This window comes from Cladophialophora yegresii, assembly GCF_000585515.1.
Source record: "Cladophialophora yegresii CBS 114405 chromosome Unknown aczIN-supercont1.2, whole genome shotgun sequence".
In the NCBI taxonomy this organism is placed as follows: Eukaryota; Fungi; Ascomycota; class Eurotiomycetes; order Chaetothyriales; family Herpotrichiellaceae; genus Cladophialophora; species Cladophialophora yegresii.
Genome location: NW_006913046.1, coordinates 504,121 through 518,657, shown reverse-complemented (window position 1 = coordinate 518,657; position 14,537 = coordinate 504,121). Strand labels below are relative to the sequence as shown.

At 52.8% G+C, this 14,537-nt stretch overlaps 7 protein-coding genes across 7 annotated transcripts; 4 read left to right on the top strand and 3 right to left on the bottom strand.

Annotated features, from left to right (window-relative positions):
* Positions 1 to 871: 871 nt before the first annotated feature.
* On the bottom strand, positions 872 to 2,182 carry A1O7_02104 (uncharacterized protein; the record flags this gene model as incomplete). Its single annotated transcript, XM_007756139.1, has 1 exon — positions 872 to 2,182. The coding sequence occupies one exon, from the start codon at positions 2,180 to 2,182 to the stop codon at positions 872 to 874; it is 1,311 nt and encodes a 436-aa protein (XP_007754329.1).
* A 2,762-nt stretch (positions 2,183 to 4,944) lies between these two features.
* A1O7_02103 (uncharacterized protein) lies at positions 4,945 to 5,787 on the top strand (the record flags this gene model as incomplete). Its single annotated transcript, XM_007756138.1, has 3 exons — positions 4,945 to 5,005; positions 5,077 to 5,199; positions 5,255 to 5,787. 3 exons carry the CDS (start codon positions 4,945 to 4,947, stop codon positions 5,785 to 5,787), a joined length of 717 nt encoding a protein of 238 aa, XP_007754328.1.
* A 1,286-nt stretch (positions 5,788 to 7,073) lies between these two features.
* On the top strand, positions 7,074 to 7,633 carry A1O7_02102 (uncharacterized protein; the record flags this gene model as incomplete). The annotated part of the gene is made up of 2 exons (XM_007756137.1): positions 7,074 to 7,526; positions 7,583 to 7,633. The coding sequence occupies 2 exons, from the start codon at positions 7,074 to 7,076 to the stop codon at positions 7,631 to 7,633; spliced, it is 504 nt and encodes a 167-aa protein (XP_007754327.1).
* Positions 7,634 to 8,329: 696 nt separating this feature from the next.
* On the top strand, positions 8,330 to 9,676 carry A1O7_02101 (cystathionine beta-lyase; the record flags this gene model as incomplete). Its single annotated transcript, XM_007756136.1, has 1 exon — positions 8,330 to 9,676. The coding sequence occupies one exon, from the start codon at positions 8,330 to 8,332 to the stop codon at positions 9,674 to 9,676; it is 1,347 nt and encodes a 448-aa protein (XP_007754326.1).
* A 70-nt stretch (positions 9,677 to 9,746) lies between these two features.
* On the bottom strand, positions 9,747 to 10,868 carry A1O7_02100 (uncharacterized protein; the record flags this gene model as incomplete). Its single annotated transcript, XM_007756135.1, has 1 exon — positions 9,747 to 10,868. The coding sequence occupies one exon, from the start codon at positions 10,866 to 10,868 to the stop codon at positions 9,747 to 9,749; it is 1,122 nt and encodes a 373-aa protein (XP_007754325.1).
* Positions 10,869 to 11,574: 706 nt separating this feature from the next.
* Positions 11,575 to 12,114, top strand: A1O7_02099 (uncharacterized protein; the record flags this gene model as incomplete). Its single annotated transcript, XM_007756134.1, has 1 exon — positions 11,575 to 12,114. One exon carries the CDS (start codon positions 11,575 to 11,577, stop codon positions 12,112 to 12,114), a length of 540 nt encoding a protein of 179 aa, XP_007754324.1.
* Positions 12,115 to 12,474: 360 nt separating this feature from the next.
* On the bottom strand, positions 12,475 to 13,342 carry A1O7_02098 (uncharacterized protein; the record flags this gene model as incomplete). Its single annotated transcript, XM_007756133.1, has 2 exons — positions 12,475 to 12,692; positions 12,745 to 13,342. The coding sequence occupies 2 exons, from the start codon at positions 13,340 to 13,342 to the stop codon at positions 12,475 to 12,477; spliced, it is 816 nt and encodes a 271-aa protein (XP_007754323.1).
* Positions 13,343 to 14,537: the final 1,195 nt, after the last annotated feature.

The window sequence follows — 14,537 nt, the reverse complement described above, 5'->3', positions numbered from 1 at the left end:
ATTGGAACAGTCGCAGTTCTCTTCAGAAGAGAGACAAAGAAAGCGTTGGTCCTGTCCAGGCAGTGGTGAAATATATCACTGCTTCCTGGCGCTAACCCGGCAGTGAGAGGCAGTTGGCTCACTGCCTAAGGCGCGTCACTATGACCATGGTGAACCACTGTCACTTCGAAGCAGTCAAACATCCCAGCCACATAGCACAACGCACCGTGTTCATGTGTTATCAGTGATGAACTACTGAGGAAAGAACAACAGTTGGAATCGCCTTGCAAGTTCCGGCCCAGTGAATTTGGTGCTGCTGTCAGACAACCCGACAACTCAAGCATGTCTTGCTCCGTCACCAGTCCTTATGAAGACGACTTCGCGAGACATGATTTTGTGATACCTACCTATCTCTCGACCACATTCGGCTAAATTCATCAGCTCTTCGCTCGAGGCCTTGGGCCTGTCAGTAAGTAATAACCACACCAGAGGCGTGTTGATGCTCATATTCGTGACTGGAGCAAGGCCGGGCTCACAGTCGCGACTGAGCTATATAAGAAGAGAAACTACTAATATCTGAAGGGGAAAAAAAGCAGACTTCAAACGCTGAGTCCTGTGGTAGTACGTTTGCATTGAGCCGATAAGCCTAGACTGTAAGTCCTCGTGGTTTGCTCATTATCGAGCCGGCAATGCTGGATTTCCAGACTTTGGATCGCAGGAATGAGGAATGACTGCGGGACACATACCTGGTAAACTACTTTCTCCGGACTTTTCACCCTGGCGCCACTGATGTTGTTCTGCTCGCCCTTTGAATCGAAGTGACTACTTGACAAATCCTTCTCACCTGCAACATTGTCAACATTGAAAAGTCCATTGGTTCACCAGCTTCTTTTCATGAACGTTTCCTCGCGTAGAGTTGTACGCACAGTACCATAGCGAGAAGTAGAGCAACCACTCTTGCCCACCCAGAAACTGTGTCTAGAATATTGATTAGACTGTACTCTTGGTTCGCGAGTAATGTCTGCAGTTCGGACAATAAGATCCCAAGAAGTCTGCCGATGATAATAGCCAGCGATGCGAAGATTGTCGTACGGATACCCATCAGAAGTGGTGCCAGCGTGGATGGTTGCGCTATCTGTGATGATGATGATCCCGTTGTATTGCTGAGGCTGGCCTGAGTGGTTTGAGCAGGAAGCGCATCAGGGATATGGCGGTGCCAAAATTCTAGCCACGGAGGCCGTCGGCAGCAAGTAGTCGTATGATGCTCTCTCTGTTGTATCGGCTGTTGATGCGGTACAGAACCCTTCTCAAGACTTTCGAGAGTATCGTGATACACGGACACTCCGTCGTCATGCTGGTGTGCCCCGTCCTCCACAGACCCTTCTCCGGAGGCCACTTCTTCGATGCTTGTCCATGGACCTTCCTCTGCTGCGTCCGACTGGGAATCATAGAGAGCTTCTTCGTTCTGAACCTGGTCTCCTTGCGTATCAGTGACATGCATATCGGTAATGTTTGGGGGAATTTCTCCACTCCGGAGGAGTCTGCTGTCTAAGGATGCTGGATTTGAGGCATAGAACGTTCTGATCTCTTCCTCCACAATACTCGGCGTGTCTCGAGCTGCCAGGGTGAAGCGCGCAATCTCGTGGACCAGTTCTTGCAAAGTGAGGCCCATAAATTGGGCGACGTCAGCTGCTCCGATTCCGCCAGCAATCAGTCGTGCCGAGGTATCCAGAAGAGCGTGTTGGTGACTTCGGGGGCGGCTACGAAAATACGTGTGAGAGGTGTCATCTCCGGTCACGACCTTTGAAACAGCTGCAAATCGCGGAGTGTCTGATCTTGTAGTCTGGAGGGCGGCAGGCGCCGACACGTTGCGGTGTTGGCCCCTCAAAGTCAGCGGTTGCGGGACGAGTGCTGGATCCAGGGCAGAGTCATATATCTCCTTGGCTGTGAGCGCGTTTGTGACCCGTCTTGCGGTAGCTACGTGGATAGTTGGCTGCGGTTGGCGACAATCCGAGTCCTCTTTCAGCACCAAATACTTCATCACAGCTTCAACCTGCCTGCCGGTTGGAGGTGCTCTTTGTTTCCTGATGGACATCTCGACGCTGGGTGGCTGGAACGATTTTCGAAAGAGCCTTTGACAATTTCGACGTAGGAGCATCGACATTGCTTTGCTATCGCCGTTGACTCGAACAATTGTCGACATGCTGGAATGCGATCTTGACTTCGGTTTGACAAAGTAGCACTGGATTGAACAAATTGGTATCAGGTAGAAGTATTTGTGCGAAGGAATTGTTGAAAGAGAGGGATGAGCGACAGTTCAAAGACGAATGACTTCGAGAAAGACGCGACCTAAGGCAGCCGCAATCAGATTGCCACCAGGCAGTTCTCAGATAAGAAGCGTTTGTTTGAGGCAGAGGCCAAAGGCAGTTCAATGCCGGACTGTCGCGGTTGAGGCAGTTGTTCCTTTGCCCCTATTTCGACTCGCTGCCACGTTCCACATCAGATTGACAAAAACAGATACATCGCATTTGAGTTGCAGTGCACGCAGCGTATAGGCGGGGATACTTTCTTAGAGGGCTGTTTTCCTGAATTAAGCATCTTGGTATGCATTTCGATGGCCGAAGTCAACCAAAACAAAGGATCGATAATCTTTCTTAGTACGCAAGACAATGAGCCTTTGCGAAACTAAGCCAATTGTTGTCCTCACATCCACGTCTGACGGGCTCCGAAAGACGCACCCAGGCTCTACCCAAGGACTCGGTTGCCCTGGAACTGCACTGATCCTGCCGAGACGAGTTCATTCACTCACCAAGTAGCTTACCCAGAACAAGGAGCGAATACACAAGCTATGCGTACACAAGAACGAAGGGGAATAACGAAGAAGGGGGATGTAGCGTTGGTACATCGAGCCACGAAGAATCTCCACGCCTTGCTCCAGTTGTGTCGTGACGCTTCCTGGCGTGAAATCCAAGTCTCGCAACGTGGGGTGGTCCAGCCGCCTTGCGAGATCGGGGGCATTGTCGAAAGAAGGTGGTCGCCATCTCAAAGAAAGAGAAATGCCACAGGGTTACGCTGGTGCTGGTGAACTGTGAATGAGAAGTACGGGATAATCGAGGGAGCAATATAATGAGAGCGAGCTCCTTCGCGTCGCGGTCACACGTGTTCAAACGCGACTTACTAGCTGTTTTGCTGCTAGTGCCAAGTCTTGGATGACGTACCGACCTCGCGAACTCTTCTTGACCTCGAGCATTCCACCAAGTCAGGGATTTTGATTACCCATGGTCGAGTCGATGCACCTTACTTACAGCAATTTCCCCTTATCACTGAATGCTTGAAACCTACGGGCAAGCTCAAGCTAAGTGGTTCTTGTCCGCCAAGAAAGCCATCTTTGTTTGCAAGTAACAATGTGGGCAATCCAAGCAGAAGACTTCATTTCTTGCGTACAAAGTTGCCTCGGAAAAGAATTCAGTATTCTCGCTTCGATGGTGCTTTGTCGGATCATCAAGGCTCAGAGATTTTCTCTATCTGCTAATACCTCTCCCTGCCCAATAGCTTCATGTTGTCGTGTCAACCTTGGCGGAGGTGCGGAATCCTGGGTTGACAATCTTGCGGTATGAGCTGCAAGAGTGGTTTCAGAAACTCTGTCTCCATTGCTTTAGGACGACTCCGCGGGAATAATGACCCACGTCAGCGAGTATATTGTGCCCTGCTGTCCGGGGTACAGTGCATGCATGCCTGTGTAGATATTCGCTTCCAATGAATGCGAGGCTGTTACTCAGTTTGCAACGATGCGAGGCTGCGCACCCCTGAGGTCTTGGCATCTTTTGGCCCTTGGTGCGTTGCTCGGAACATGGGGATGCTCCCAACTCGAAACATGGAAGTGATTGATGATCCCCACTATGAGTGGATTTTCGATGTCATGCTCAGGAAGTGATGTATCCCAGCCCGTGGGTAATCCTCAATGGCACTTGGCAGACGTATGCGGAGAGCGGACTACGAGGCATTACCTGGAAAGCAGCTTCTTCATTCTTCTGGGCGATTGCCTATGTGAAGCGAGGCTGACTGACCACTCCCTCTTGTGACTATGGAATCCAATCCAGCGCCGAATGACTACCAAGTAATGATTATCAGGTTCACCAGCCTGCCTAATTCATCTGACCTGACCGTGAACCGCCACGTGCTAAGACCTGGACCACGCTTTAGGTGAAGGCGCTCTCTCAAGCCCTTCACTCAAACAGTGCTTTAGAGTTGCATTGCCTAGGACTGCAACATGTCGTAAAGTGGGTGGCTCAAGTTGTGAAGGCTCACAAGAGCAGGTGAGAGTGACGGAGCTACCAGCACTCCTAGCTGATCCGGTTCAGTGTCCTTGGCTTGAAGATCATAGCAGCAATGTTCACTTAGGGGAATCATTTGTCACGGCAGCAGCATGTCATTGGTTGTTTGAGCAGCAGAATTGCGCCTGCACTCAACCAGGAGTCACAATTCAGAGATGAGTGACGGTTAAAATCAGTCATTTAGCTTCAATTCCCCTTATATCTCACGTTTGTCAGTGACGAAGGATGCCATCAGGTATAGTGCTTGTTCCGGACCATGAATGTCACGGCCTCTGACTCTGAAATAGGGTGACAAACGATACAATACGGTATAGTGCACGGTCTGGACCATGAAATTCACCCCTCTGGCTGTGAAGCGCGTCACCCTCACAGTTAAGTCTGTCAACGATCAGCCCTTCACATCATGATTTCTATCTATATAAGACCTTCGCGCCTCCCCAGAAATCCGCGACCCCAGAAATGTCTTACCTTTTCACATAGCACGTGATCCGACGTGATCCGTGGCACCAGACTTCGCGGTCATTATTATCATATATATATATACCTGATGGCCTCTCCCTCGCCATTTCCTGGGTTCTCCTTGAATCATAGTGCGCCACGATACTCGACCACCTGATACACCACCAACAACATGGGAAAACCAGAACATGAGCGTCGGGAGACTGCTCCCATGAGCTCCGCTCCGCTTCAAGGTGAGTTCGACCACATTCCTTCTGCTCGAGCGGCTCTATTCAGCCTGGGACCTTTACTGACACGCCAACAGCGCCAGATCAGCGATCGCATGCTTCCGGAAGGGAGGGGAAAGGGACTGATGAACGGAATGAACGCCTCACGTGGGAAAATGATGAACGTCTCCAATCATACAATGCCCTGGAGAGTTCTCTTAGTGAGTCAAAACACACTGTACTCATACTCATCACGCAGCTGACACATTCGAATAGATCCACCACCGTTCAGGATCCCCAAGGCCTCCCTTTCCTGCACTCGCGCAGCACGATCAGGCAATGCGAGCACCGTGGATGGTGCCTTGGCTGGAGAAGAAACTCGCCAAGTGGTGGCCACGAACAATCTCAACAACGCCAATGCCACCACTTCGACAGCCAATCTTTTAAACGATCTTCTACGGCTCGAGCTCGACGCAATTGCCAACAATCATGTGGAATTCGCCGAACCTTGGTATGTTCAAGAGGGCGCACGAGCCTGGAAACCAGGGTTCAGGCCGAGCGCACAGCCAAAGCCGATCGAGGACACCCGCCACGTCAAGAAGCGGAGCGCACAGCCAGAGTCAACCGAGGACACACGCCCAGCCAAGAAGCGGAGCGCACTCCCAGCGCCAGAGCCGATCCACGACAGCCGCCAAGTCAAGAAGCAGGAACTGGAAGCTGCGCAGATACTGCAGGGGATGAAGTACTCCGTCCCGTCCAAGTACGCCAAGAGAGACTATCTGGACCCCCCGCCAGGACCTGAGCAGTAGATTTCGGCTCCCTTGGAAGTCGCAGGGCTTGCCGGCTGAAGACACGGGTGTGCGGTGAATTCATGGCAGTATGGGAGCGTGGTCATTACTCGTCAGGGACAGCGCCGCGGAAGCACGACAAAGTCAGATTCGACTTGAGTGTTGTTCGGATAGAGCGGTGTGCGGCTTGACCATTCGCCATGCAAGGCAGGAATTGCATTCACCGAGCAGAATCGAGGGGCTCAGAACCAAGCTTGGTAGGAGGTCCCACACATCAGGACACTGCCTAGGTAGCTCCGAATCTTGATTTTTCTTCTCCCTGGAGTGTGGGCGACTTGGATCAGGCTCTCAGACACAGCTGTAATGTGGTGAGCAGTCCTGTTCCTCCCCCATTCTTTTTCTGGTGCTTCCCAGCCCGTGCCATATGCGAGGCAGGCACGAGCAACATAATCCATGATCCATAGCTGAGAGCCTAGCTCTCCAGAGATAGACTCAATCAGAGATTTAAGACATATTGCGGTGCCCTACCACCCGTAAGATCTTGGTCTTGCCCTCCCCAGCAAGCAACAAGCACGCCATGATGAGATATATGAGTAATCGGCTCTCGAGATTCGTTCCTTTTATACTGTTTCCAAGTCCCCCTAGCCAAGACTGATGATCAAGCATTTAGTAGGAGTCTCGAAACTAATTTTACCTTGAAGAGCTTGTCGAGACTCAAAAGCACACAAGCGCTTTCAGCCCACCACGGGCCGTTTGTTTGCTGCTGCGCTTGTTATGGTAGGTCCACCGTGTATACACAAACCGGATTGCTCAATCAAACCCACCCCGCTATATAGACACATTCAAGATGAAATTGCGATTCTGGCAGATTTGGGCATTCTGGCATTCACTGACCCAGGATCCTCCGGATATACCCCGGAACTGCACACTGCCCTCCCAACTTCACCCCAGATAAGGGCGTAAATATATCGGTCGTTCTATCCGGCCACCTCAGATCGACAGCAAAATCAATTTGGGTCACACGAAGCAAGCCTGTCAGTGCTTGTCAGTGCCGAAGACCCAAAGCGCCAAAAAGGGAGAGCGCTCCGTGCTGCACTGTTATTCTCAGATCGGCACCCCATCGCTTCCTTCGCATTCGACGAGATGGATAAACACAACGATAAAGGTACGTCCATTCTTGCCTCACCACTTCTTGGTGCCTTCTTATCCCAATAATTAATCTTGTATCAGAGGCCATTGTCCTCTCATCAGACTCCAGCACCGGAACAGCCGCAAATCCACAAGCAACGACCAGGCACTATCGCAAGATGGCCGTAGAGGCCTGGATCGATACAGAAGCCTCTGAAGCAAGCCGACCCGTCAACGACGAAGGGTATGCGGAGCGAATAAAAACAGATATGCGGCATCCTGCACCAGATCCTCCCGACTCGGACTTTCTCAGCAACATTTCAGCCGCGCTCCAAGTGAAGCGATTTGCAGGCGGTGCGCTGAACGAGCTGGAGGTCATGCTTATGGTCTCAGAAGTCAATGCGGGCCAAGACCCGTACATTGTGGCCGCGAAATACGGTGCGACAGTCACGGAGATGTTGCAGGCATTGTCAAAGTTCGCCGCAGAGAAGTGGGAGATTGCTCAGAGTACGCCGAAGACTGTTGTCATTGTTGTCAGAGGTGGGAAGCAGCTGGAGGTTGTCCAGGATGGGAAGATCTGCCAGGACGCGGAGAAGACGCTCTTGGAAGTTGGACTTAAGCCTGCGAGTTCGGTGAGTTGCGATCGGCGCGGTGTGGGTTCGGAAGAGGATAGTGTATATTGGTGTAGGAGAAGGCTCTTTGGTGGCAGCGAAGACCGATGACAAACATGCAGAATTAATAGTCTTGCTTGTGCCCAGCAATGGCTAGTGCAGAGAGAGCGAGGACTGTCGAGGTGATCACTGGTTGCGAGACAATGACGGAAAGAATTTCAGGTACGGATGTAAGATACTCAGCTCAGCGTTTTGACACATGGACGAACCTGGTGGTACAGGCGGTTCGGCATAATCAATGAACTTCCTATCGTCTCCGCTCCCATTGGTGGTTGGACAATGCGCTGTCGCTATGTCTTGATGCGTTCCGAAGCATGTTTAACTACCTTATTAGTTGTGAGTGTGTATGGGGTTGTGAATAGTCGAGCGGAACGAAGGCCGGAGAAAGGTGAGGGTCGAAATGAAACTCGGCGCGAGTGGTGTTATTACTCCCACGTACTCCGTACCTCGTACTCTGCCCTGTCGCTCATGCCTAACCGTTCCAAGCAAGCCACCTCCAAGCCACACGGAGCTGGAAGCGAAATCGGAGCTGTCGCTGGCTCCCCGCAGTGCCCGCAGTGTCCGCAGTGATTCAATGATTGTGCCATGGAAAAATTGCGGCACCCGATTGTCTATGTCAGTTGAAGGGCGAAATGGGATTGTAATCAACACACCTGTACTGCGTAGCTTAGGTCGTGAGTTGGTATCTTTCTCGCTACAGCATTAGGGAGTAACGATTCTTCCTTGATCCCATTCGAAAAGTCGTCAGTTCACACACAGCCTTCATGGCTACCGGCGCCCACCCACCCATCGAGGGTTCTGATCCTTCGGATCTCCCTCAGCCTGCGCACCCGATCAATGGCGCCTCACCCGATCCTCACAGTCACTCAGTGGAAGAGCAGCTGTCACGGGAATTGGATGTGACAAGTCTCTCGCCCGCAACGCAAGCAGTCCATGCCGATGACCCGTTGAACCTGGTCGACGACGTCGCACCCCCGATCCACGTCTCGACGACCTTCCGCTACTCTAAAGACCCTTCTCAGCTGCGGCCCTATTATGAAAGGCCTGAACCCATCTTCGCGCAGGGAGAACATATCTACTCAAGGCATACCACGCATAGCACATCGCGGCTGGAAAAGATTCTGAGCGTGCTGTTGAAGGGCGAGTGCTTGACGTACTCGTCCGGGCTAGCTTCGTTCAATGCACTGATAACGTTTCTGGCTCCGAAGAGAGTCGCTATTGGAGCGGGGTATCATGGCTGCCATGGCGTGTTGGAATTGCACGAGCGCCTCTCTGGATTGAAGGTCTTGCCCCTGGACTGCAACCCAGAAGACCTCCAAAAGGGTGACCTGATACACCTCGAGACTCCCGTCAATCCCACAGGGTTAGCATTCAACATCCAACATTATGCAGACATCGCACATTCAAGAGGGGCTTATCTAAGTGTCGATGCCACTTTTGCGCCGCCGCCATTGCAGGATCCGTTCAAGCACGGAGCAGATGTGGTGATGCACTCGGGCACAAAATATATCGGTGGCCATTCAGATATGTTGTGCGGTGTGTTGGCTGTCAAGCAGAAGGAATGGATACCCAAGATGCTCAATGATCGGCTATACCTGGGCGCGGTGATGGGAGGCTTGGAAGGCTGGCTCGGCGTAAGGAGTGTTCGAACGCTGGAGCTGCGCGTCATGCGACAAAGCGAGTCTGCAGGGAGGATAGTCGATGCCCTCGATGGCGCCCTGACAGGTCACACAGTCGGCACAGGGCTTTCACAGTCCGACGCCGAAATCATCAAGTCGGTCGTCAAAGAAGTGCTCCACGCCAGTCTTCAAACCCAGGACTATAAGACGTGGCTCAAGAAGCAGATGCCCAATGGATACGGGCCAGTCTTCTCCGTCGTCTTCAAATCGTCCGAGCTTGCACGGAAATTACCGAGCAAGCTGCATCTCTTCCACCACGCGACGAGCTTGGGCGGAGTTGAGAGCTTGGTTGAATGGAGAGCGATGACAGATTCGACCGTGGGAAGAGACCTTTGTAGATTCAGTATCGGCATCGAGGACGAGAAGGACCTGCTTGATGACCTTATCCAGGGTTTCAAGGCACTGAACGAAGTCGACGGGTCGTCAGGCTAGATTTCCGATACACCACATGTGAATGCGTTATCACATTGTCGAGACGATAACTTTGATGGCGACGGAGAGGTCATAGCCAGTTCGACGGCTCTTGTTTGCTTTGGGCTGTGCCTCTTCCCATAGGTCTACCCTCTCTAATGTCATCAACAACGTCCGGTCCCTGTTTATCGAGATGCATCCGAAGAGCGTCGCCCTCGCGAAACTTTCCGCGCAAATTTGTACTCGCGGGCTCTTTCTTGACAGTCGAGGACTCGGCCGACTCTTCAAATACTGCAGGCGGCGGCTGCACAACCCGCACGGGTCTAGGAGCGATAATCTCTGGTGTGTCTGACGTCGAGCCTCCTCTGCTGGCAGTATCTCCCACCCGAAGGGTCATTTCAAACTCCTTGTCCAACCCAGATATGCCAGCAGAGTCGATAGCAAAGCCTGTCTGTACGCGCCGCATCATCCGGGGCCGAAGGACGTCAGGAGGAGCATGCACCTGGCTGGGGGGCGGAGGGACCGGACTGGGTCGTTTGCCATTTGTACCGTTCATAGACCCTTCTGGCAGATGTTGACCACGACCAGACATTGGCGAAGCAGATCTCGCCCGTTGTCTGGCCTTTCCGATCTCGACCGGAGGTGTGGGTGCATCGTCGCCACCCTCGCCGATAACGACTGGAGGGGCTTCGTTGAACGAGACACTTAGTTTCCTGCCTCGCCGGTTCTTCTTTGGCTGGCCGGAAAATGAGCTCGCGGATTGGCTGCGGGCTTGGTATTCAGGTCGCAGGAAATTATTGATATCTTGCTCCGTTGTTCCCGTTGTTCCCACTGACTGTGCTCGAGGCCATCTTTGGGCGTTTGAAACGTCGATCTTAGGGACGGAGATCTTTCTGGGAGATCGTGGGGCGGCAAAGGGATTGGTAGAGGAATCGGAGGTGGATGGTCTCGTGGAGGTGGGAGAGATTGACTGCTCGTCGGTAGGCGTGACATTTGAACGCTGTGGCAAGGGATGTCCTGCGCTTGAGACCGATGTTCTCCCAGCAGATAGAAAGTCGTTCACATCGTCTGGCAAGTCTGGTTCTCTGGGTCTCTCGTTCTCCTTCTTGAACTTGCTCTTTGTACGGGCCAAGGCTCCCTTGAGCCGATCTCGCTTGGAATGTTTGCTGTTCTCTGGTGAGACGGCGCTGTCGCCTCGGTCATCCTCGTCCATCTTCTCTATGGCAAGGATATCTCCCCAGCGAGACCATGGTCGGGTGGGATGAGGGCACACTGAGAGCGGCAATGCGATGTACAAAGGCTGAAACAAGGTGGATCGAGGGGGAGAGAGTGTGTGGATGTCAATACTGTGAGAAGCGAGAGGGGAGCGCAGGTAACGATTGGAATGTTGGGCCAGTAGTCAGTACTTCAGGCGGAGCGCGAGTATAGTTGCAGCACGCGTCTCAAAAGCATCATGGGCACCGTCACTGATCGAGATGTACGCTGTTCATCAAACCGCCAGGGCAAGAACTTGGAATCAACCCTTCTCGACGCAGTTGCGGCGATCAGCTTATAGGCCAATGACGAGCTGCTTTCTACCTGCTTCAGCCCAAGGCTGCGAAGGCGCAATGCAACCACGGACCCCGAAGTGGCCGTGGTGGCACGGGCTATCGCGTCCCGTATCGCTTATCTCAACGTGACTGAAGCCTGGAATGGACCTCGGCACAAGGCTCCTTCGCTGCTTCTCGGCCTTGCCCTCGCCGTAGAGTTGATTATTTTACTCCTGAGAATGATGGACGCGAGAAACAGTCTTCTCGTCCTATAGATCCGGCTCATACACTTGCTATCGGTCCCCGGAAATACATGTATAGCGCTTCACATCTCTTCAGCGTAGTCCGACTCCAATCTGCCAACAGCAAAAGCGCAAAAGGGCGACCACCATGTCCAAAAAGCCAGAACCCATGAATCCCCACAAGGCCATCTTCAAGAACTACGGAAACTTTTTGGAGCTGCCGCTCAAGGAGCGCGTCACGGCCCTCGAGCGGTCGATAACCGACGATCCCAATTTCTTCGGCTTCGACACGTACGCGCTGAAACACTGCTCGCTCAAGCTCCTGGAAGCCACGCCAAACCGGACGAAATGGTCTCTTACCATCGGGCGAGAGCTTTGCAACAAGGGTGGAAATCTGCACGGTGGCGCCGCTGCCACGTTGCTTGATAATTTGACGTCCACGGCGCTAGTGACGATTGCCAAGGAGGGATTCATGGACGAGGGACATGTCAGTCGCACGATTACGACGAGTTATCTTCGGCCGGTGCCCATGGGGGCCAAGGTTATCGTGGATTGTGAGGTCCATGGCGCGGGACGGAATACGGCGAACATCCTGGGAAAGGTGTACAATGAGGAGGGGAAGTTGTGCGTTACGTGTGTACATGACAAGGCCGTGTTTTCCAGCAAAGGTCGGGATGCAAAGTTATGATTGTGAGTGGGGACGAAGTTAGAATGTTGTATGGTATCCTTTGAAGCATATTGCTTTCAGGTCACGGTACAGGGTCGCTTGAATAGACTAGAGGACACCTTTGAGGACGATTGCATGGGTTCGTTTGCTGAGCCTGGTTAACACCTTGAACGATCCCGGTCAGACCATCCCATGGTGCAAATGATCAACACCTAACGTCTGACGCCCAAATACACCCTTCAACAGTTCAATCAGTCCAAGTACAAGGTCATGTCTCTCCCGCGTTAGCCTTCATGTACAGAAGTTGACCGATTCCTCAGGATGCCAAAGATTGTGTCTAAGCGTGCTCGAGAACTTGCGAAGCGTCCACAATTATCTGTCTCAACTTTCGGTTCTCCGCTTGCACGTCGCGACATCATCGGGACTCCGAGCTTCCATCCGATCCATCATCATAAGAATAGCCTTGTAAAATCTTCCGTCCGGCGTGATGCCACCCTCAGAATCGACGCGTTGAAGAATGTCGGTGTCGATGATTGCGCAGATCTTCTCCTTGTAGGACTTCGCAATTTTCAGACGCTCGCGAGCATCCACAGCGTTCTCTAGGAGTCTTTGTTAGCACGCGTCTTTGACAATACGTTAGGTAAAGCGTACCGTACATGGACAGCGCTTTGGGAGATGCATTTGTCGGTCCCGCCAGTCTATTGTACCGCGGACCTCCCCTGGCACCCACTCTCTTGGCTTTCTTGTGTGCTTTGCCATCGGTGCTTTCTAGTGGGACTGACTGAAAGGATTCGCCTGTGGTGAGTTTTCCGCCCTTCTCGCCGACAGTTAACTCATCCGCACTGCTATCAGCCCACTCATCCTTGCTTGTATGAGGGACACGTCGCTTTCCCAAGGACTGGGGGGGTGGTGAGGTAGTAGCGACTTGTAACTTTTGGTCTTGTTCGTGTGCGATGTCGGCCGAATCTTTCGAATCTTTCTCGACAGCGCTGGATCTGGCCCGGGGTGCACTGACAAACGATTCGAGGTTAGGTAAAGCCACGGCTGTTGACTTCCCTAGTGGCGCGTTCATCGATATGCGGTCGCGAGTCAGAACCCGTGTGGGAGTTTCCATTTCCAACCGTGCAGGGCGCAGTCCGGGCGGGACCTGTTCGGACTGTTCAAGGACACGTTTGGTCGTGGCGGACGACAACTTGGATGGTTCCGCGAGTGCGGCCTCAAAGACCTCTCTGGTCGTGTATTTCTGCATGGTTATTAGTTCGCGATTGTGGGGTATGGCCAATGTCTTCGCTTTGTTTTGGATGCCGGGAGTCTCCCGGAATGATGAATGTGCGACACTAGAGGCAGTGAGTCAAGGCAGTCAGATGGAAAAGTGAAGGATGTCGCAGTGATGTGAATGCAGCAAGCATTGTGACAGGTCCGGCAACCAGAGAGAAGACAGTCACCGACTTTCACTTTAGCAAGACTTCGATCTTTGCCTCATCCTTACCGTGGTCTTCATGCTCAGACGTCCTTGAAGGGACATTGCCACTCAAGCTCCGTGACAGAGCATCGTTTCCATGGTTCTGGAGTAGCAGCAGCCACTTCCACCTTTCGCTCAGCTGAGGTCACGGTGCTTGGGTGACGGAACATCGCGACTGCGGCCAAGTTTTGCTTGTACCGGCAACATCGTTCTTGGTATTCCCTTCTACGCTCGATTGGACGCGGGTGTAGTTGCCTGTATCTGCAGCGGCCACGACTCAGGCAGATAAATGTCCAGGACATGAATGTGCTTGAAACAGCCGCGCCACCACGGACCTTCCAGCAGCAAACCTTGGACTTCTCCCATCTGAGATACGCAAATGACCCAGGAAGAGAAATTGTCGGACGTCGTCTAAATTAGGGGCTTCGCACTCCACAAGCACACCCAAGCTTCTCCGCAGGATCCCACCGCTTCCATCTCGTATCGCTGGGGCGGGAGGCTGGGGGATTTTACCCACTTCTGACTTCCAGTCGTTTTCGTCTCGCAGCCGCAAGATCTCCTGCGTCTCAAAACCTAGAACCGGCAGGCTCGTCCTTCCTATCGCCTTGATCACAGATCTTGTGACTAGCTTGCCGCCGGCGCTGGAAAATCACCACGTGCGGCGGCAGAACGATGGGCTACCCGGAAAATACCCCCTTGGTTTTGAGTCCACTGCTAAACGATTGGCAGTTCTCTCTCTGCCCATTATCCTCTTCTCGACTAGTTTCTCCAATTTCCTCCAGCCTCGGGCTCGAGACGCTCGCTTGTTGCGGAGAAGACTGACGGAGTCCGCCCGGTGGGCGTCTCCAGACCAACTGCCGGGGTAGAACGGGGTGGCCAGACCCATGGACAGAGCACGCGAATGGCTATCGTACCGGCCCGATGGTCCATGTATATCTCGCAGAAGAGGCGCCTTTCGGGACATGACTCCCTCGCTTCAATC